Raw genomic sequence first — 21,500 nt, forward strand, 5'->3', positions numbered from 1 at the left:
GCACCTCGCTGAGGCCCAGCTCGCTTTCCACAATTACTCGTACATCGACATCGGTACTCCTTGGGAAGAGCAGCTACATGTCGAACCCGTTGTTTTATGGACTTGGGAGTGATGCCTGATGCGGCGTTTGCTCAACCTTGTGGAGGATTTACGTGATCCTCTTTTCCTCAGAGGCTCAGACGTCCGTGTTCACGCTGTTACGTACGCCCGCGGTCGTCACGACCGCAGCGAGCGCAGTCATCTCCCCCCCTCAAAAATATTCAGAAATGTGTGCACTGATAGACACACCGGACCCTTGCTCGTCATTCGCTTGCGAACTGAAAACCAAACGACCGGTCCGGGTGACACATGCGTTTTGCCCCGGTCAGCAAGACGAAACCAAGACCCGGACAACGCCACCAAAACCGTCTCACGTCAAAATCGCCACCGGCTCACGGCTCGCCCGCTCTCGTTCTCCACCTTATCACCCAACCCGTCGTGCCAATCCACACACACACATCGTTGCAGCCTCGCACCGCCCGATAATAATACGACCAAACCAAAGACAGAGCAGCGCGACGCGGGGCGCAACAACCCGCAGCTAACCGCGGCGACCTCGTCCGCACCGCGCCACGCGACCACACTCCACACGCCTTTCTTTTCCTTTTTCCCCCCAAAAATCCAAAGCAACCTCGCCCGAAAAGAAGAGAGAACGCGCCGCGCCGCGCCGAGCCGCGTGGGTATAATTGAAGGGAAGCGGTGCGCTCGCTCGCTGCATCCAGCTCAACGCGCGGGGGAGGCGGAGCGAATCGGCGGATCGGTGGGTTGCGGGCTTGCACGTAGTCGAGGCTCGAGAGGAGGGGGGGATGGCGGCGGCGGCGGCGGCGGCGGCGGCGGGGTACAGGGCGGAGGAGGAGTACGACTACCTGTTCAAGGTGGTGCTGATCGGGGACAGCGGCGTGGGGAAGTCGAACCTGCTGTCGCGGTTCGCGCGGGACGAGTTCAGCCTGGAGACCAGGTCCACCATCGGCGTCGAGTTCGCCACCAAGACCGTCCGCGTCGACGACAGGCTCGTCAAGGCCCAGATCTGGGACACCGCCGGCCAAGAGAGGTACCATTACTTTGCTCTGCTTCCATCGTCTCCAATCTCATCTGTAGCTTGGCTATATTCACCATCTTCCCCTGCTTCTGCTCTCTCGATTTCGCTACTTGTAGATTGTGACCATCATCCCTGCTTCTGTTCTCTCGTTTTCGCTACTAGTAGATTGATTGGTGATTTCTAGTAGCACAACTCCATTTTCAATCAACGACTCCATTTAGTCCATCATTGGTAGAACGATTCATGTGCTCCAGTGAGCAAAATCACACGCATGGCTTCTCTTGCGCATTTCCACAAAAACCTTTACGTGTTCAACTCGCTATGCTTCACTTTTGCGCAATGGATTGGATTGGATATCCCTTTGATATTTGGATTGACCTCGTTGGCTTCCCCCCCCCCCCCCCCCCCCCCAGGTACCGCGCCATCACGAGCGCCTACTACCGCGGCGCGGTGGGCGCGCTGGTGGTGTACGACGTGACGCGCCGCATCACGTTCGAGAACGCGGAGCGGTGGCTCAAGGAGCTCCGCGACCACACGGACGCCAACATCGTCGTCATGCTCGTGGGCAACAAGGCCGACCTGCGCCACCTCCGCGCCGTCCCCGCGGAGGACGCCAGGGCGTTCGCCGAGGCGCACGGGACCTTCTCCATGGAGACGTCGGCGCTGGAGGCCACCAACGTGGAGGGCGCCTTCACCGAGGTGCTCGCGCAGATCTACCGCGTCGTCAGCCGGAACGCGCTCGACATCGGCGACGACCCCGCCGCGCCGCCCCGGGGGCGGACCATCGACGTCAGCGCCAAGGATGACGCCGTCACCCCCGTGAACAGCTCAGGGTGCTGCTCGTCTTGACTTTGACTCGCTCAAACTCATCGTCGTCGAGCTATGCAAATTGCCACCGTTCACAGCTTTGTTCATACCGTGTGTTTTCGTCACTGCTGATTGATACTACAAACTTGAGAATTGGGATCAAAAGGTTGCATTTTGAAGACGTGTATTCGTTGATCAGAGATAGCGACATGCATTTTGGGACCGGAGAGAAATGAGAGACTAATTCAAGCTCGACAGATAATTTGCCCAAATTTTGATATAAGCCGTGGCGTTTCGAGATATGCCACCCAGATAGACGTGCGACGGATGATAATTTGTGACGAACGATGCATAAACAATCAAAAGACGAATCAAGGCAATCAAATGGACGTGCGACAGATAATTTGGGGCGAACAATGCATAAACAAACAAAAGGCGAATCGATGCAATCACGCTCCGACGACCATAAGAATCTTTTTGGTCCTCCCGAGTTACGGAATTAGGAGAAAACAAAATGTACAGAAGAGCACATGTTCTGTTCTGATTTTTAATCTGATGGTAGATACAATGTTTGCCTAGAAATGACATTGTGAGTTTTTTTGTCGGTCCGCCTTATGATACAGATGGGGGCGAACTGAGTAATTTAAAATATTCTACACCGAAGAAAATGATCAATGTTATGGCTGTACAGTTTAGGAAGCTGAGTTACTCCCGGATCACAACAAAGTGAGCAACAAATACAGGTAGCAGAATGGTCTACCGTTTCTTATATACAAAATTGAGCTGAATATTTGTCCGAAGTAAATAACTAATAAGATTATTCCTGTTCGTTATCCACTTCTTCTTCCGGTTGACAAAGCTGTCGTCTTGCAGATGGGGCATAAATTCTTTACCATCAACCATTGTTTTATGCAATCTTCGTGGTACCTGTGGCCACAGTCAAGGGTTCCAATGCATTCTTTAACCTGATACTCTTCCTGCAATACCAAGAAAAGATTTTTAGAACAAGGATATGTCAATTTGACTAGACTAAATGTTGGTGGATGAGAAAACTACATAATCTGATAATGCAGATAAGGAACCAGTGCAATAGTATTTGTTTTTCTAAGCCCAATTGGAACTTATGGCTTGTTTTAGCAACCCACACTTGTCCCTCTTAACACCCATTCAAATTCCTTAAGCGCCTGACAAGAAATCATGAATGATATTTACCAAGACGTACTCTCAAGTAACTTTATACAATTTGAGCACCGTGGACCTGTCCACCTTTGCAAATACTAATTTACACTGCACATACTTAGAAATCATAGTACATCTTACATAAACCAATTCTCTTGTAAGTTTTCCCACCTGTTGGAACCATACTTTGTGGGTGATAAAATGGAACGTTGCATATTACTATGATATAACACTAGCCAATTCCACACTGCAAGCTTTAACCATAACTTCGGATCCAAAAGTGTAAAGTCCAGACCGTTCGAAAGCTAGGTTTAGTTGTCCCAGGAAATGCATAAGCTATTATATTTCAAAACTAATCTGAAAATAATAGTGAGAGAAGGACCTGGCATATTATGCAAGCATGTTTAGTTGTCCCAGGAAATGCATAAGCTATTATATTTCAAAACTAATCTGAAAATAATAGTGAAAGAGAAGGACCTGGCATATTATGCAAGCATCATTCTCCATGGAAGATTCAGAAGACTTATTAGACATGCAGGATGATCCTGGCACAAATAAGCTAGTCTTCAATTTCTCTACAATGTAGCTTTTTGCCAGACCAGTATTTACATCTCCAATCTGCTCTTCTAATGCTAAAAGCTCCTGTAATGCAAATAAAAAGAATAGATCAGATAAGGCCTGCTGTGGACAACTAAAAAAAGGTGACCTAAATAAGCTGGGATCCATACCTCATATGTCATGCTGTCTATATCTAGCCGCATATCTCTATGCTCATCTACAACATTTGACACTTCATACAATCTTGAAAAATCCATTATTGTAGCATGCTGCAGCACCGAAGAAAAAATATATCAATTTTGAGTGTGTGATATAGAATTGAAGAGCAAGGTGTTTAACGTGACCTACATTCTACTGCAATATGAACAGACTGAACCAAGGGCAAATATGTCTTAATTCCCAACAAATGGACTAATGGCAGCAGGAAACAGGAAGTAATTCAACATGCAGATAAAATGAAAAATATACAAGTACTGTTTCCTTTGACTAGAAATGCATTAACATAGATAATGTGATGTCTGTAAATGCTGAAAACCACTGTCTCAGTAAAAAAAAAAAACAAAAAACAAAAAACCTAACCCTTAAGCATACAAACATACATGTATAAAAAAAATTCAACTTATCTAACATACACTCCTTAAGTGGTTCAATAGATCACATTCACTATATAAATATAGGCCGCACCGGGATCCAAACAATATGGTTTTATTATTATTGACAGTATATTAAGACAAAAATTAGTCAAAGTCCTGCACCAGTGCTCGTGGAAAGTAAAAGAACAATATCTGTAGATTGAGTAATAATCAATAACAAAGAGGTGAACATATTACACCCCTCAATATTATCAGGTTTGTCTAAAAGATACCCTCAACTATGAAACCGGACATTTTTAACACCCCTGTAACGATCGAAATCGATCAAAATACCATCCCCCCCCCCCCCCCACAAAAAAAAAAGAACAATATAACCTGGTTTTAATAGTGGTTTTCATGATATTCACATCATTTTTTTTTACTTCGATTCAACTTTTTACATCTCTTGCTAACTAGGTGGCATACAAGTAAAGGGTACTATTTGGATATTAAAATCATGAAAACCACCAATAAAAACCGGGTTGAATTGCCTTTCACGCCCAGGGGGGGGGGGGGTATTTTCACCGGTTTCGGTGTAAAATGTCCAGTTTCATTGTTCAGGGGTATTTTTTCGACAAACCAGATATTTGAGGGATGTAATGCAGATTGAGCTAGAGTCAAGTGGACTGTGGATATCATAAAACTATACTACTAGTACTAATGCAAAAACTACCAAAGAATGGCATTTCAGAAAACTACACTTTAAAAGAGAATGCGAACTAACGAAGTAGTTTCGTGAAATAGTTTGAAAGTATAAGGTTGATCTTCTTCATTTGAAGTATGTAGTTTTGTGAAAATATAGATGTTAGCACATCAAAGGCATTTAAGAAGTAATGTACAGGTTCATATGCCAAATTGCTACAAGAGTCTCAAACTTTCCCCTAACAGGAAGAGAGCTCACTACACAGATAAAATTGTCAAATAAGTCAAACAGCCAGCAACCCAAATAATTATTGCACATCGCAAATCATAGGGACACAAAGTGAAGTACAAACTAACCTCAGGTGGCAGGATTCGTATATTTCTGTGGTTCACTGGATTTGCCAAGAGTGGATGATGTGGAGGCCCAAAAGTACGTTCAGAATTAGAGAAAAGAACTGGAATCCTTGGACCCAAATGGAACCGGTTGCCAGAATGATTTACACCATGTAAGACAGGATTATTGTGGCATTGTTGGTAAGGAGCTTGCACTTGTGTATGATCAAGCAGATTATGAGCATGCATGCCAGCATGCTGATGAAAATAGGGTAAAGGTCCTCGACATAAGGTTGAAGGGCCATTCTGATATTCACGGAAGCTTCCATTCACTGTTTCTGTCATACCTGAACGGGAAAATCTGCCTGCTGAAAGCATAAAGGTTTCCAATTACTCCTAGTGTGAACACATAAGTTCATTCTGTAGGTGGAGACATTTTTTGAAATTTTCGCCACTCTTACCATGCAAGCTAAACCACTAGTCCAGACATCAAGGCACATTGAACAACTATTCAAGTCATTAGAAAGAAGGAAATAAATTGATGACGATCTAAGGATCAAACGAAAAGTTACCTGGAGCATTATTCATTCCATTGACATATTCCCACTGTGGAATTCCATCAGCAATACCATTTGCAGACTGGGAAATCCATGTATTGCTAGTAGGTTGAAAGCACTGGCTGATGTGACTAGTTGGAAATGCATAATTACCATGCTGTGCTGATTCTGGGTGAGCACCCATCAAGTTAAAGCCATTACCGGGAATGGAAGATCCTTCCATAGATGGCCAACTGGTCTGGCTATGGTACTCTGATGGGTTATATGATGCAGTGTTAGGCAAAACATTTGACTCAAAAGAAGGATCCCATGGCCTATGTGTAGGATTCAGAGATGCATGAGAAGAGCTTGAACTTGCAAATCCATTAGCACAGTGGTAACTTCCTGCAACTGCAGCATTTTTCCTTTTAATGAATCCTCTAGCACTTTCACCAGCATTTTCATTTCTGCTACCTTCATCCATGCTTCCTAGAACAACTTGGTTTGATGGCAATCCGAAGCTCTGAGTGTGAGAAACATATTGGTTCATAGATGTTGTCGACATGCAGGGGTTGTACATACTGGATGGGAAGACAAAACCTGAATCAACTCCTAAATTTGGAGGCAAGTTATGAACAGGTTGATGTGGATGGTTCATGCCCACATCATAGTAACTTCGCATATCAGATAGACCAATGTTTGTAGCATTTCCTACCCCTCTGACAGCATGTTGTGCACCTTGGTTGGATGAATCATTCCCAGTGCGATTAAAACTTTCAGAATGAATATGAGAGTGCCCTTGTTCAGTTTCTAGATCAATTACTTGGGGAGTGCATACCGTATTTCTATATGCCATAACGCCAATTATTATTTGTCTTAGCTGCAAGAAAGAACTGCTGCAAGCTAAGTCACTAACTATGATTTATCATCACCTCTACCTGAAAATCAGATTAAGAAAAACAAATGTTAAGTTATTGTAATCGCTATGTGATGCATAATGTGACACATGTAGAACTTGGCAATTTACATGGTAGTAGACTTGCATATTGATAAACAAAAGGTCAATATTGCAACGACAAAGAGGAGTGGTTCTGATGAAAGTTGATTCAGAGAAACATAATAACTAGATATATATAGGTAACAAGAGATGAGCCATTGTCCCTAAATTATAGGGTTCTAGCTAGGTCAACAGCACAAGTTTAATCCTACACATGTGGTGGTTCATGGTTCGGGAACCATCAACTGATAAATTGACATGTTTAGGGAGGGAGCTATACCACAATCTACACAAGAGAACAATACTGAATAAAGACGTTAAAAAGAGCAAGCTTTTAAAAGGATTTCGTCCAGATCCCAGCTGAATTCCTGGATGCAATGGTATTAGGTAGTTAGCTTTGAAGAAAAAAAAAAGGAAAGAAAGAGCAGGTGCAAGGTGGAGTTTAAGAAATGGACCACCTTCAGAGAAAAGGCAAAGCAAAACATAACATAGAATTGCATAAAGAGATGGGATGCTTTTGAGGAAGGAGAAAAATACAAAACCATATAACATGTTGGTAGCATAACAAGCACCAGGGTTGTGAACATTAATACCTATATGTGGCACTTCTTAACTTATGTTTTTTTAGGATGATAGTTGGGGAGTTTCCTACTGACTTCTCGATTTATTATGTTTTAATGCTTAATCATCCACTTATGCATTAATGACCTTCTGTAGAGCTTTCTGTTCGGGTATGCCTTCTCTTATCTTTTGCGAAATACTGCTAATTTAGGACAAGTTAGAGAACCTAGGAAGAATCAAGTGTATGACACTGCAACTAGAAGATATGTACCAAAAGAGAATACTCTCTAAACACTGTTAATTTTGTTCATTATCTGGCCCTCCCTTATCTTTCTAGTTATCATCTACCACTGTTCCCACCTCGTGTGATGTTTCACTTAAGACCCTTTCTGTCACAATGAATTTATAGGTATGAAACTTTGAAAGGGGTGTGCATGTGTGCATATAAACTTTGTATAGTTCTGCTTATCACCCGTGAAACCACAGGGTGAAGAGATAATTAGCATGCATAATTTTAGAATGTTAGAATAAGCTTTGTGAGATTAACAATAACTACAGTCTACAGGAGGTACTAAAGATTGCGTATGCTCACAGTAGGCTGCTAAACTTCCACAGATAAATACATGTATTAAATAAGACATGTCACTGCTTCTCTAAGCCCCTGTTCTTCCCGACTGTTGGAGTGAGCTACTCCCTCGTTTAGTGTGATCATACTTCCCAAACTGCTAAATGGTGCATGTTTTTTTAAAAAAAAAATAAGTCTATATAGAAGTTTCTTTAACAAATCAAATAAATCCATTTTTTAAAATTTATACTCCCTCCATCCCAAACTATAAGGCACAACCACTTTTTTTCTCATGTCTCAAAATATAAGGCATGCATGAATGCATTAACTAGCACCTCTTGGTCCTTTATATTTGGTTTGTTTTAAATCAGCTACCATCAAGCCCTCCAATCACACTGCTTGCATGTATGGATGTGATCCAATCGAGGAGGTGATTAAATTCATTCTTGGTAATTGCGATAGGAGTGTTTGAGCCTTATAATTTGGGATGGAGGGAGCAATAATTAATACTTAGTTCATTATGCACTAATAATCACCCGCTGTGTTTTCCGCAGCTCAGCCAAGCAGCTCCGAAATAAGCCTAAGTTTGTCTATCTGTGATACTGCAAGCAGGTTATTAAAAATATCTTGAACAGTGAAACAAACATCTAGCCAATTTGATCCAGAACTAGTAGTATCATCCATTAAAACGCTCAAAGTAGGGTTTGTATTATTGAAGTTGCGTATTGTTAAAAATGAATGCCACTAGTTAAGGTTCTATAACTGCATTTTATGAGCTGAAGGTATTGCACATCAACTACATACTTGAGAGCATCTGGTTATGGCAATATATGAACTAAATGCTCAACCTTTGCCCTACAAGCAGTGGCAGAGCTAGGGCACAAATCAACTAATGGTCCACACTTGAAGAAGATTGAGTTGCATAACAAAGAAGCCCCATTTCCTACTCCAAGCAATTGGTATGACTAACTTCTGCAAAGGCTTGCAAGGTTCAACTATAATTTGCCAAGAAGTCTTCAATCTAGCACTATTCTCCCATACTCCAACTGTTATTGCAAAAGAGGTTAATAAAAAAGAGGATTTCACTATTGGATAGAAACATCTTTTGTCAACATAATGCTATTACTTCCAAACAGAAATTGATGAAATACACATAGGTGAAACAAGAAATATCAAATAGTCAACATGTTACCATAACAAGAGCAGGGTGAAGTTTAAGGATGCAGTTACTTATACAAAATAATCAATCTGTATCCTCAATTGCACCTCTTAGTAAGTTTTTATTCCTCAGCAAAGAAGAAGTGTGTAAGCAGTATTACCAAAAGTGAAATATGACAACCATGCACACGCCTCTTGCATTCAATTACTATACAAGGATTTCCATCTGAGATAAGGTTAATGACATTTTTTATGCATGAACAGTGGATTGCTAACAATAGCTGTGACCACACTCCTGAAGGCTCTAGGACATGTAGTCCACCTAGGGGACAACTAAGTGCTAGCTTTTACTCAATAAAGTACACCAAACATTCGTATTATCAACGACAGACCTATGGTCAGAGCAGATACCACCAAGACACGTCACCAATCAACCTCTCCTTTCATCCTCCACATGTCACAAATACAATCCCTTGTATCTTATCTCGACCTACCTTTTGGATTTTCCTTGCATCCCACCTTTATTTTCTTTCTTAAAAAATATTGTTTTTAATTGGTTTCCCAGATCATTACTAAATTTAAAGCAACTATGCATAGTATTGAAGATTTCGACTTTTCCAAAAGTAAATTCGGTCTCATCAAAAAGTGCATCCTAGAAAAAGAACAGGTGGACACACGGTTATTTCTCCATACAAGTTTGATGAGTAAATGGAAATTTAAACTTTCGAGTTAAAATCACACGCTATTCGAGAGATGAAGCTAAATTAATCGTGATACGCAGTAGAGAGATGTGCAAGTAATACAGATTTTTTAAAAATGTACATACATGCCAAGCTACCAGCTTAAACAACTGTAGGGAGCAACTTTGAGCCTTGGAATAACAATGTCACCTAAGTGCCATTAGCTAATGTACAACGGTTCTCGCACATACAAATGACAGCACTGATCTTTACTTGGGTTGAAAATAAAAACAGGAGAAGTAATAGAGACCATGAACCAAAAGGAAAATATAAATATTCAGCTGTTGGAAGAACTGAAATAGGCACAATTAAAATTAATTACTTTTACCTTTATGAACACATAAAACATGCAAATTACTGAACAGAACTGCAAACTAAATTCATATCTGCCATGTAACATACAGAAAACCATTGTTTCTTTGACAAAATTCGCAAAAAATAATATACTGCAACCTGAATTAAGAGATCCTTTACAATCAACCATATCATAAAATAATCAGCAGAGTCAAAATTATCACAAACTAATTAGTAATAACGTCGTCAACAAAAATCCTCAAACAGCACTTGCCATGCCAACAGCTAACTAAAAAAAAACTCAAATTTTGTCCAAAAAACAATCTAATCCTATTATCTCAAAAGTATACAACCTCATTCCCCTAATCCACTAATTGTGAATTTCAGTCATGAAACAACTAACACAACTTTGCAAAAAGCAACAGAATGCAAAACTACCTACCAAACAACTACCAACCACACAAGAAGTTCAAAAGGTATGATATCCCAAACTCCAAGAATGGCTCGAGCTATCATAATCTTTTTACCTCACAGGCTCACCCAACTTGAACGAATAGGAGCCCCACATTTCTCAGGGTAATTATCTGCACTAATCGTATGCCCATGCAGCTTCATTTGTAAAGGCCAAGAAAAGAAAAGGAAGAGGCCTAGTAGTTTCACCTAAACATAAGAGATGCCCTTTAGCCCCACAATGCTTACCGAAACCTCAAAAAATACCACTCTAATCAAAGTTCTCAACGCCAACCAAACGCACATGCAGATAAAGCATAACATATTAAGCGCAACCGATACACTCCAGAGCAAAGCCACTAACCAGAAAAGCAGAAATCGCCCACAATCCGGGCCAAAATTAGCCCAAATGTTCATGCTCGCGAACCCCCTTCCTATGTCCTCACGGTCGCACCCTGCCCCCTTCATAAAATTACCAACGTAATTCGTCACGGGGGCACTCAAATCGCACGCCACCGCCCCCCCCCCCCCCCCCCCCGAATCCAATTCCTTCCCCTCCACTCACCCCCGACACAACGCAATCGGGGCCCCGAACGAATCAATCGAAACCCAAAAAAAAAAAAACAATCCAAGCAGGTACAGGGAAATTCCCACAGATCGTCACCTCGGGGGGAGCACGCGATCCGATCGGCGGAAGCGGGGTGGGTGGGTGGAGTGGAGGATCCGCCGCCAGCCGCGTCGTGGTGGTCGGGGAGCGGAGCGGAGCTATCGCGGCCTCGCCTCGCCTCGCCTCTCGGGGAATCGCGCGGGAAGGTGGAGGTGGATGGGTGGGTGGAGCGATCGCCCGCCGCGACGGGACGAGCTCGCGGGGGGCGATCGGCGGGTGGGGGGGGGAGGTGGAGGAAGGGGATCGGGAGAGAGGGGAGGAGCCGGCACGGGGAGAGAAGGGGAAGCTTATTTATAAGCACGGCAAGCTTTTCTTTGCCTTTTTTTAGAGAGAGAATGAAGAGGAGGGAGAGGTAGCCGGTAGGAGGAGAGGAGAGAAGCAAGAGGCTCTCTGTGTGTTGTCTGCTTGCTTTTCTACCGTTTGTCCTGAAGATATACTATATCTTTTGTGGTCTTTTTATCTTTTCTCTCGCTTCTCCCTTCTAAGCATCACTCTCTTTTCTTTTCTTTTTTTTTCTTTTTTTTCCCTCCTTGTGTCGTGACTCCCTATGTGAAGGACATGGAGAGGATGAGGAGGGAGGGACGCTTATAATTTGTTATTTGTCTAAAAATATATGTTTTCCTGATTACGTGAAATGTACAGAGGTGCACACCAGCAGACACGTCTCTTAATATAGTTATTTTTGCCTTCTTATTACGTTAGTAACGATTTGGCATGGGAATTGAGGAAGTTGTGTGCTTTTTATCGGAACGGTTTAAGAGAGGGGAGCTAACCTAAAATAGGAAATAGAAAAGATGATAATCCGCGTCCCCTGTTTGGCACCTTGCACATTATAAAAGTTAGATTGGATTTTTGTGTGAGTAATATATGGCAAGATAGGCGTGTTTAATTGGTGGCATGCATTCTTTTCCAACCGCGGTTTTCTAGCCAATGGATTTTCTCGCACGATTTGCACAGGTTGTTTGATATCTATAGCTCTCTTACTTTTGTTTCTATAAATGCAATTGTATTGTGTATACAACTTTAGGGATCATTCTTTATGGTGTAGATTGTTCTTTTTTAAAAAAATTCATACAGTAAAATTCATTCTACAGCATGGTTCTTTTAAGCATCTCTTTATACCGTACTAACAAATAGATACAGAGCTTATACAACAATATGATTATTCCCACTGTATCTAAAATCTGTTACTTCACATGTCCTGCATGTATGCATAGCCATCTATGTATATCTTACAGTTGGAGGGGGAAAACATAATATGTGGTTGGTGACTTTCATCAATCTCAATCTCAATCCCAAGCTATACTAGCCAGTCTTTCGAAGTTTTCATAGGGATCGAGTGTATGTATTTGCATTAATAGGGGTGAGCGCGCGCGTTGTAACTGACTATATAAAAAGAATGTATTTTACTATTGCACATAATTGTGCATTTGGTACGAATTCGGTGAGGTCTCCTAATCTATTTTGTGTGGTATGCATATATATATCCCTCGTGTAATGGAAAAACAAAATTAAACGGGGCTTTCAATCATCATTTTTTTAAGTACGAATCTGAGGCTACTTTTGCCACAAGTTATGTTTCAAACCAAAAATATCCGGCCATCCGCACAAATTTATCATGCTTTAAATTAGATGCATACTCGGCTTGGGAGAAATTTAGGTGACGTTAGATCTCGGCTTTAAGGAGAGTTTTGTTCAAACCAACCTTAATTTTGCATGTAGGTATAAGCTATTAAAATTAGATTTGGCAACGAAAATTTAGACATAGAAAACAAAGGTTATCTTGCACGTTTTGTTCTTCTTCTTCTTCCAATTATAGAGTTGGTGCTTGCAGGTTGTAACTTGTCAAGTCCCACGTGATTACTGACTAAATGACATTCTATCATTATATCATTATAGACATAGTACGCTGTCACCTCCTTTCCCTTCCTCCGTGCTTTTCCAATGAGGGGGCCGCTTGTTTATGCCGCGGCTAATTTTAAATTTTACAATTTAATTTTAAAAATTAATGTGTAAGCATTCTGTCATTTGTTACTCAGTCTAGGGGTTTGAACCACTAATATACTGAAGTGTAAATCTTGAAATTATTTTTCATTGTATCAGTCATGTGTCTTTCACTTATATAATTAAATGGTAGCACCAATAATTATTTTTCACTCTGAGAAAGTATTGGCAGGGCTGCACATAGCATTACGAAGGTACAATGTTTTCCATGGCGATCTCCACTGGACAACTGGGCGAAACTCAATGTGGTGGATGGAGCCTTTTCCTCGGAAGATAGAAAAGGTACAATCAAGATTGTGGTCAGAAATTCCACAGGATATGTTCTCACCTCATGGCAGAGGCGGATCAAGCGTTGGTGTTGGGGAGACTCGTGATCCTCCGCTGAATCGCGAGTCACCCCAGCACCCACACTGGATCACCATTGATAGTAGAAAAGAGGGGATAGGAGGAAGAGTAGGGGTTGAAGGAGAAAGAAGGAGATAGTCCTCTCTCTAATCTTATTATGGATCCGTCCCTGCTCATGGAGATTCATCAGAAGGTGCGCACGCTGGAGGAGGTAGAACTGATGGTCCACTGTTTTTTTCACCGGGCAACAGATGGCATGATGTAAAGGTTTAAAATTTACAACTAAATGGGTACCGATGCTAGTTGAACTTAAGATAGACTGTGCCACTATAATTGCAAGACTGTCGAGATATTCCTACTATACGAAACAAAGAAAACAATGTCGTTGTCTAGGAAGTTTGACTGATGCACTGTAAAAGAAAGTGTAATAGAGTAGCTCATGAACTTGCTTAAATTGTTAATGTTCAAAATGCAGTATGATTTGGGCGTAATAATGCACCGACTAGTGCTATGCAGTATTTACAACAAAAATCATAATCCTATTAAGCTGTCCCCCCCCCCCCCCCAAAAAAAACAAATAAAAAAGCATTGCATTTCAACAATTCCAACATACGAGCAAGCCAGGTAATAGAAAAAACACGGTTTAGATACCCTACTTTAAGTGCACCATTTCATTGGATAGTTTAACCCTCAAAGTATTTTTTTTCTCATTTTACTCTAAATTACTTGAAAATGATTCACTTTACTCTTAATAACATTTCTCTCTCTTTTTTTCTCTTTATATAAGTTGTATTTTGAGTTGCAACCTTTTGAAGTCATAGATAACACCATCATCAAAATTCAAAAAAAAAAATCATCAAATTTTTCATGGCTATTTGCTTGAACTCTAAAATACCAATGTTTAAATTAGTATTAGGTGTTTCCAGCCTATATAAACAATGACAAAAAAATCTAAAAAATGTTGAGACTTAAGCTGTAATGTATCTATCATTCTATCAAACTTTAATATTCTATCATCCTACCCAATTTCAGTATAATATATGACTTTTATATAGATAAAAAGAGAGAGAAACAACGTTCAGTAGTAGTAAAGTAAATCAATTTCAACAATCTGGGTGTAAAATAAGCAGAAAATATAGTTTAGAAGGTTAGTGCTCTATAAACTAGTTCGAAGTAAAATATATCTTACACTATCTCTTGCTAAAACTACTCATCAGTAGTAGTTTTCCTTTTCCAAAATCTGGATTTTTTTTAAGTACTTTTGTTTTTTAAAACTAATGAAATAAGCCCATGGAAAAACTTATTTTAGAAATGGACTCTGAAAATGATCCTAGCATGATTTGGCAATATTTACATTATGTTGACCATTAGGATTGGCACGTAGTCTAGTCGGCTACAATGGCGATGAATGTTTTGCACCCAGTCCAGGCCGGTAGAGTCCTTTCTTCCAAGCTAACGGATGAAGTATCACCGCAGGCACACTTCTCAAGCTCCTACACAAGCAAAACCTTTCTTCATATATATTTCTCAAGGAACATTTTAAAATTAATTTTTCAATTTTATACAATATCTAATTTATTTATTTGTGCCCTTAAATAATTATCATAAACTATGTTTCTTCATCATCCAACGACACTTTAGAATTGGGCGGCAGTAGCCTTTTCTTAGCATGTGGAACCGGAAAAGGAGGGGCAGAAACTCCCTTGTGTTATTTTCACAAGTTTCTTTCTATTATTACCACCATTCTATGCATAGAATTATATAGGTAATACTCCCTCCGTCTCATTCTAAGGTAGTCATTAGTTTCCATATCCAAATTTGATCATCCATCTTATTTAAAATTTTTTCGAAAAAAATAAAAATATAAGTCACGCATAAAATTCTATTCATGTTTTATCATCTAATATAATAATAAAAATACTAATCATAAAAAAATTTCGAATAATACAGATGATTAAAGTTAGACACGAAAACTTATGGTTGCGTTTAAAATGGGATAGAGAGAGTAGCTCCTTCCATTTCATCTTTCTAATTAGTAATTAGTTCCCTGTCACTAGCTTACCTCAGACCTTTTAGCCTTGTCATTAGGACTTCTTGTCCTCCAACTACCTAGCCATATATATGAGCCATATTCAGCATTGATGAACAAGCCCACGAACTAGACTGATATCCGCTCCCATTTTATTCGTCTTCCACTATTTTGAAGGGAATCTTCCACGACCACATTCAAAGCAGAATCCATGCTAGAAATTCTGGTTGGTACAGTAAAAGATGCAGCGATATAGGGTGATGCCACTCTCATGCATGCTCTGACGCTGGTGATTTTCCACCCGTCCTTCTTTTGTGCTTGGTCTCTGATACTCAAAGGCTGTGTTGAGTTGCTTCCAAAGTTGAAAGTTTGGGTTGAAATTGGTACGATGTGACTGAAAAGTTATGTATGACATGTTAATGTGATAGGAAAAATTAAAAACTTAGATCCAAAGTTTAGATCTAAACACAGCCAAAGATACTATTCCTGGCGTGCACTTGCTGGCTTGCTGCGCGAGTGGTGAATAGTCTCCATCGCACGGGACGGGACTGACCCCGCTGCTGCAGATTAAAAGAGAAAATGCATCTGCATGCCCCCGCCCCCCCAACCACCCCCCCCCCCCCCCCCCCCCCCCCGCCCCCGCGTCCCGGCTTGACGGTACCGCGCCATCCGCCGGTGGCATGCTCGACCAGCGCCACGGAATGATGGCAAAAGACGCTTCGTCAGTCGTCGCATGGCCGTTCGATCGCGCGCGCGCGCGAGCGAGGGACAAAGCTGCAAGAGCAGCGGCCGCTTTTGCTCACCTCACGGAGACATGTCGGTCTCACCGTGGAATCCTCGAGGAGAAGCGTGTCATACTGTGCAAACATTGCCCGGTTCATCCCCTCTCGCGTGCGGTGTGCCGCGGGCAAAGACAGTAGAGCACCATGCAGAACACGATCGAGGGCTTGTCAAATTACCAGCCGAGAATTCCTCAGCGAAGCAACTTCGAGCAGGCCTTAAAAAATGAAACAAAATAAAAAAGAACATCAGAAAAAGCTCGCGGTTGGAACAGCCGGGGAAGAAACTACACACAGGCAACTGAGCTAAAGCAAACTTGGAGGGGAATAGCTTAGTATTTCGAAATGTATAATAGCCTCACAAAAGGATCCTCGATCTGCAAGTTACCGAGTCAAACACAAATTAAATATAGCATCGACTACAGAACAAGTTACCACGTACTCCACCGGAGTACGAATTAAACGGACAAAATGCTTGCGTTACTCTGCCCTCCAGCCTCCAGGTACTCACCCGGTCACCCCTGCTTTTCGTCCCTTTCACGATTCCACTGTTCGATCTTGGCCCTGCGCTCCTCGCTGCTCTCCCTGACTGGACTCCTCGCACGCCTTGGAGGGCTACCACCGTGCCTACACCTTCCTCCATCATGCCTTTCATGTCTGTTGCTTCCACCCCTCCTTCCACCACCACCATGGTAATCGTCACGTCCTCGATAGTCATCACGATCATGTCGCTCCCTCCTATGGCGTGGGCTTGGGCTTGGGCTGCGGCTCCTGCCTCGTTGTGGCTTTCTGTAATGGCCAAAGAGTTTTTTCCTCAGATCCCTCCCAAGTCCCAATCTGTTTGACATGCATGAAATTGCAGTATCCACCACGGTTGCAGCTATTCTCCTCATACTGCCTGCAGGTCGCTTCACGGAAGTCGGTCACAGGAGAAAAGTCAACAATTATCGGGCGCCCAGAGTAGAAGCGGCCCTGGAGAGCAGTGTGAGCTGCAGCTGCCTGATCTTCCTCCCTGAACTGGACATAAACATTGCCTATCATGTGATCCGCAAGGTTATCGCAGACGTTGAGGTTCTCAATCTCACCAAACTTGCTTAGTTCCTCAAAGATGTCCTCATAGAAATCCTCAAAATGCTCCTGCATCTGGCGGGGATCTATCGGCTGGCCTTGAGCATCAACCCCGGGCGTGATCATATCAGGGCGCTGATACATGTTCGCAAACACAACAGTTGGTGATATGGTGGGCCTGTTATGAAGACGAGAGCACCGATCCCCATGACGGCAAGCCCCAATCTTGAAGTAAAATGGGCAGTTGACCCTATCTTTCTCTGTACCAAATATTGAAGCTAAGTGCTCTGCCATGATTCAAAATCAACGAACCTGACTGAAAGCCTGCAGATAAAATGTTAAGAGGTCAATATCATAAAAAACAAGAACAGGAATGTTCCCATATACTTGAAGCTCATAATCTTTTACAGTAGCATGTGGCCCATCAGCTTCAGAAAAACCATACCGACTAAGATAGTCAAGATAAAGTGCTGTGTTTGCACATCCCTGATTTAAAATAAATGGAACACTGACAGGTGATATAACTTAAACCAGTAACTTTGTAAGTGTTCTAAATCTGTCAAGACATTGACAGAGCTGTTTGGTGCATTCTGATGCAACAAAGCTTTTCAGGGCCTAGTGATCAAGCAGAAGAGACAAAATATCCATGGATGGTTATAGTCCCTGTTGTGTCATGCAAAGTACGCTTTTCTGCATCTTTTTTAGGGAAACCTGGACAATGTATTTTACTGAAATTGTAACAACACATGTTCAAGGGCAAATTACAAAATGAAAAACCAGACAACTAAGTCAAACTATGTTCATACATGTTATTTATCTCATAACACTACCAGCAGATTGGTATCCATTAACTTTACTCATTCAATTGAACATTGAGGTTATCCGCCCCAAAAAGGAGCAGCTACTAAAGCCTGCAGTGCAATATATAAAATATTTCATGTTCTTGCAAGAAAACACTAATCCGAACTGCTTTCTTATTTGTCTAGTCTGCACACTGACTCAAAATGTTAATATTAGGACATAGAAAAACATAAAAGAAAATTGCATTGAGGGTTATGACTTGAAGTTTTATCCTGTGAAGAGCATTTATCTAATCCCTGTTCCCTCGGTTAACCTAAATCTGCACACTGAATTCAGAGAGTTAACATCAAAGGATAACCCCTGAAAGGCTGAACTGCATAAACAAGATATTGTTCCCCACTAAAGTGTTAGTGTCTCTGTTCCTGCAACTGTAAAACAAACAAAGCAACTTTTCGCCTTGCACAAGAACACTTCCTTCTCAGGTAGGCCTTGTTACATCCGTCCAACAAAGAATTTTATTTCAGCCATTTTAAAACCTAATCTGCACACCAGTTAAAATAATTATAATCCAATCAAATAAAATAACCAGGAATAAATATACCACTATATAGAATGCTTTAATGTAAGAGGGAGCACTACTCCAAGATGTATAAATACATTGAACTGTTCTGTACAAGATGCAAATAAGACACATTAGATAACTTATGGCCATGTTTATTTGTATACTCTAATATCACATCTGTCAGTATCAGAACCATAAACTTGCAGATGCAAGCATAGATATCATGCCAACCACATGACTATCACAATATTAGCCAGTTGAACCAGTTGAAATTTGTAGTCCTACAAACTAAACCTCCCTGATCAAATGAAGAAGTTCCACGGCTGAAGGGATTAGCCATGGGACTTTGCTTTTTATTCTTAATCCCTTGTACAGTTAGAGATATGGGGATCTATGGGGAACTAATGTGGAAATCATACTGATGAAGAGCTGAGATTTTTCCATTCCATCCCAACTCCCACCCCTGGTCCTAGGTATTAAAATAGTGGGGGTTTACACCTACACTCTCCATCCCCATTCCCATCTAAACTCACATGTGCATTAAACAAACAAATTTATTAAAAATCCCGAACCCACTAGACACTCATTCGAGCTATCAGAAGGAAATGGGAGTTAACATAGAGGGTGAGAGCTATACGGAATGGGGAGTTTGAAGGGGGCAAACTCCTTTCCAATGCCTGGTTGGAAACGGGATGGAATTCCCCCTTTAGATTGAGATGTAAAATTCTGAAATCTACACAACTTAAAAAATCTAATATCTACTACATTTCCCTGAAATTATCATCTCTCGTTCTCTCCTAATTCCTAACAAACAAGAGAATGGGACTAAAATTGTAACTCCCATGACTCCCTGCTCTTAACTCACATTCCGCTTCCTGTTTTTTCCTCCTCTCAAACAGGCCGGGGAGGAGGTGAATCCTGCAGGCTGCAGCTATGACCATCACATGTGATTCAGTTTTTCTTCAAGTTCCTAATAGCAACCCCCCAGGACTTCAAACGTTCAACGAGATGGAACGCGAACGAGAGTTCCGCCATCGACGTCATGCGATTACTCAAGCGCGTCATCTCCGCTACATACGTGTGACTACGTCTAAACTCTTAAAAAAACGAGCGGCAGATTTGCAAAAGGAGAGCCGAACCAAACAGAGGGTCGAGACCTTTTGTAGAGGCGGTTAGGGTTTTCCTCCGCCGGGGGGAGGCACGCACCTTGCGACGGAGGCCGTTGGCGGATGCGCTCTCCGCTTAGCGAGCAGAGCGCGAAGCTACAGCGAGCACGCCGGCCAGGGCCCTCCTGCCTACGGCGGCGCGAGGAGGGCAAGGGGAGGAGGTTCGGTGGCGAGCGCCGAGCGGAGGGGAGGAGGCAGTTGGGTATCGATCAAACCCGTGTTGCCTTTTCGGCCACTTCTCGGGCTGCGCACTCGCGGCCTCATCGCGGGCCGCGCATTTAGGAGGCCCACCTCGCGTCTCACCCGTCGGGCCGAAAAAGATGTGTGACGTCATCGGGTTGGGCCCGGATTGCCCACAAGCAGCGCTCGTAGCGCGGCCCGCCGAGGCAGAAGGCACACGACGCCGCGGCCGCCTGTACCGTAGTATGTCCAAACACAAGTTTATTTTTCTCTCATTCCACACGTACAGTATAAAACCAGAAAAAACTACTACACATTTGCTTTATTAAATTTCGATATAATGATCTATCTTTTTATCTACTCTAAATACATTTATCATATATTTTCATACGAACTACGATATAATAAGTACTAAAAATGAATTTACAAATAAGTTTATCGTGGCATGGAGGGCTAGTGTTTTCCGTCTCTCTCTCCCCGTACCTTACCTAACACGTAGTACAACTGTACAAAAGTGCACATACTCCCTCCATTCTAAAATAATACTAGGATATGCCACATCCATCTAAAATCCATTATATTTTGGAATGGATGGAGTACAACAACGCTACTGCACAGCTAGGCATGAAGATCCAATCAACATATATGCATGAGTTCCACAGCTTTGAACGGATTCGAATCTTCCAAACCGAAAAACACTGGCCCCACATAAACATAAGAGTATATTTGTTCTTATCACCATTGTCGGCTAATTAAGATATTTTCCCCACACAAAAGCTCTGTGAAACAGCATGATCTTATTGAAGCGTGATGTTGTCTGAATCTCCCTCCTCGTCCCCACCGAATTCACGAGTGAAAGTAACATACCTTCTGGAAGCGCACTGTCGGCATTGCTGCATTTGATATGAAAAAAATCTAAACAATAGTACAATTAGCTGTGTTAAGGTATCTATGTTTTTCACTAAATATCCTCGTGTGAAGAACAAGCCACATCAGAAAGTTCTAAATGATGCGTCAATCTCATGAATCGTGACCATGCCAGATGCTAGCTCCGGCCACTCCTGATCGAGTCCTGACCTGTTCAATATCTCATTGTTCCTTTTCAAAGGACCAGCCAAAGCATTGCTCATTCTCTTGACTTCAACTCCACTCTTCCATTTAGGTTAATTAGGACGATGATGTAACCAGCTTGGTGAACCTCCAAGTACAATAGCACTTGTACTTTATGTGACGGCAGCTAGGTATACTTGAATCCATACTATCTCACTGTCCTACCTACATTTGCCTATTGATGCTTACTTCATGGTGATGGTTTGGAGATGCAGCAAACAGTCCATCTGCACAACTAATGGCAGAAGAATTAGCTGAC

At 42.0% G+C, this 21,500-nt stretch overlaps 2 protein-coding genes and 1 pseudogene across 3 annotated transcripts; 1 reads left to right on the forward strand and 2 right to left on the reverse strand.

The window, feature by feature from the left end:
• Window positions 1–524: 524 nt before the first annotated feature.
• Window positions 525–2,066, forward strand: LOC127756707 (ras-related protein RABA1f-like). Its single transcript, XM_052282082.1, has 2 exons — window positions 525–1,090; window positions 1,492–2,066. Exons 1-2 carry the CDS (start codon window positions 846–848, stop codon window positions 1,925–1,927), a joined length of 681 nt encoding a protein of 226 aa, XP_052138042.1. The 5' UTR covers window positions 525–845; the 3' UTR covers window positions 1,928–2,066.
• A 336-nt stretch (window positions 2,067–2,402) lies between these two features.
• On the reverse strand, window positions 2,403–11,532 carry LOC127756685 (probable E3 ubiquitin-protein ligase ZFP1). Of its 2 annotated transcripts, none has more exons than XM_052282059.1 (6): window positions 11,195–11,532; window positions 5,802–6,703; window positions 5,254–5,594; window positions 3,793–3,891; window positions 3,542–3,706; window positions 2,403–2,862 (listed from the first exon to the last, which is right to left on the reverse strand). In XM_052282059.1, exons 2-6 carry the CDS (start codon window positions 6,619–6,621, stop codon window positions 2,716–2,718), a joined length of 1,572 nt encoding a protein of 523 aa, XP_052138019.1. In that variant the 5' UTR covers window positions 6,622–6,703; window positions 11,195–11,532; the 3' UTR covers window positions 2,403–2,715. The 2 variants fall into 2 exon arrangements, with proteins under 2 accessions (XP_052138019.1, XP_052138011.1); XM_052282051.1 differs by having other exon boundaries at window positions 5,254–5,597.
• Window positions 11,533–16,600: 5,068 nt separating this feature from the next.
• On the reverse strand, window positions 16,601–20,179 carry LOC127756698 (splicing factor U2af small subunit B-like; annotated as a pseudogene).
• Between the last annotated feature and the right edge of the window lie 1,321 nt (window positions 20,180–21,500).

This window comes from Oryza glaberrima, chromosome 1 (genome assembly GCF_000147395.1).
Source record: "Oryza glaberrima chromosome 1, OglaRS2, whole genome shotgun sequence".
In the NCBI taxonomy this organism is placed as follows: Eukaryota; Viridiplantae; Streptophyta; class Magnoliopsida; order Poales; family Poaceae; genus Oryza; species Oryza glaberrima.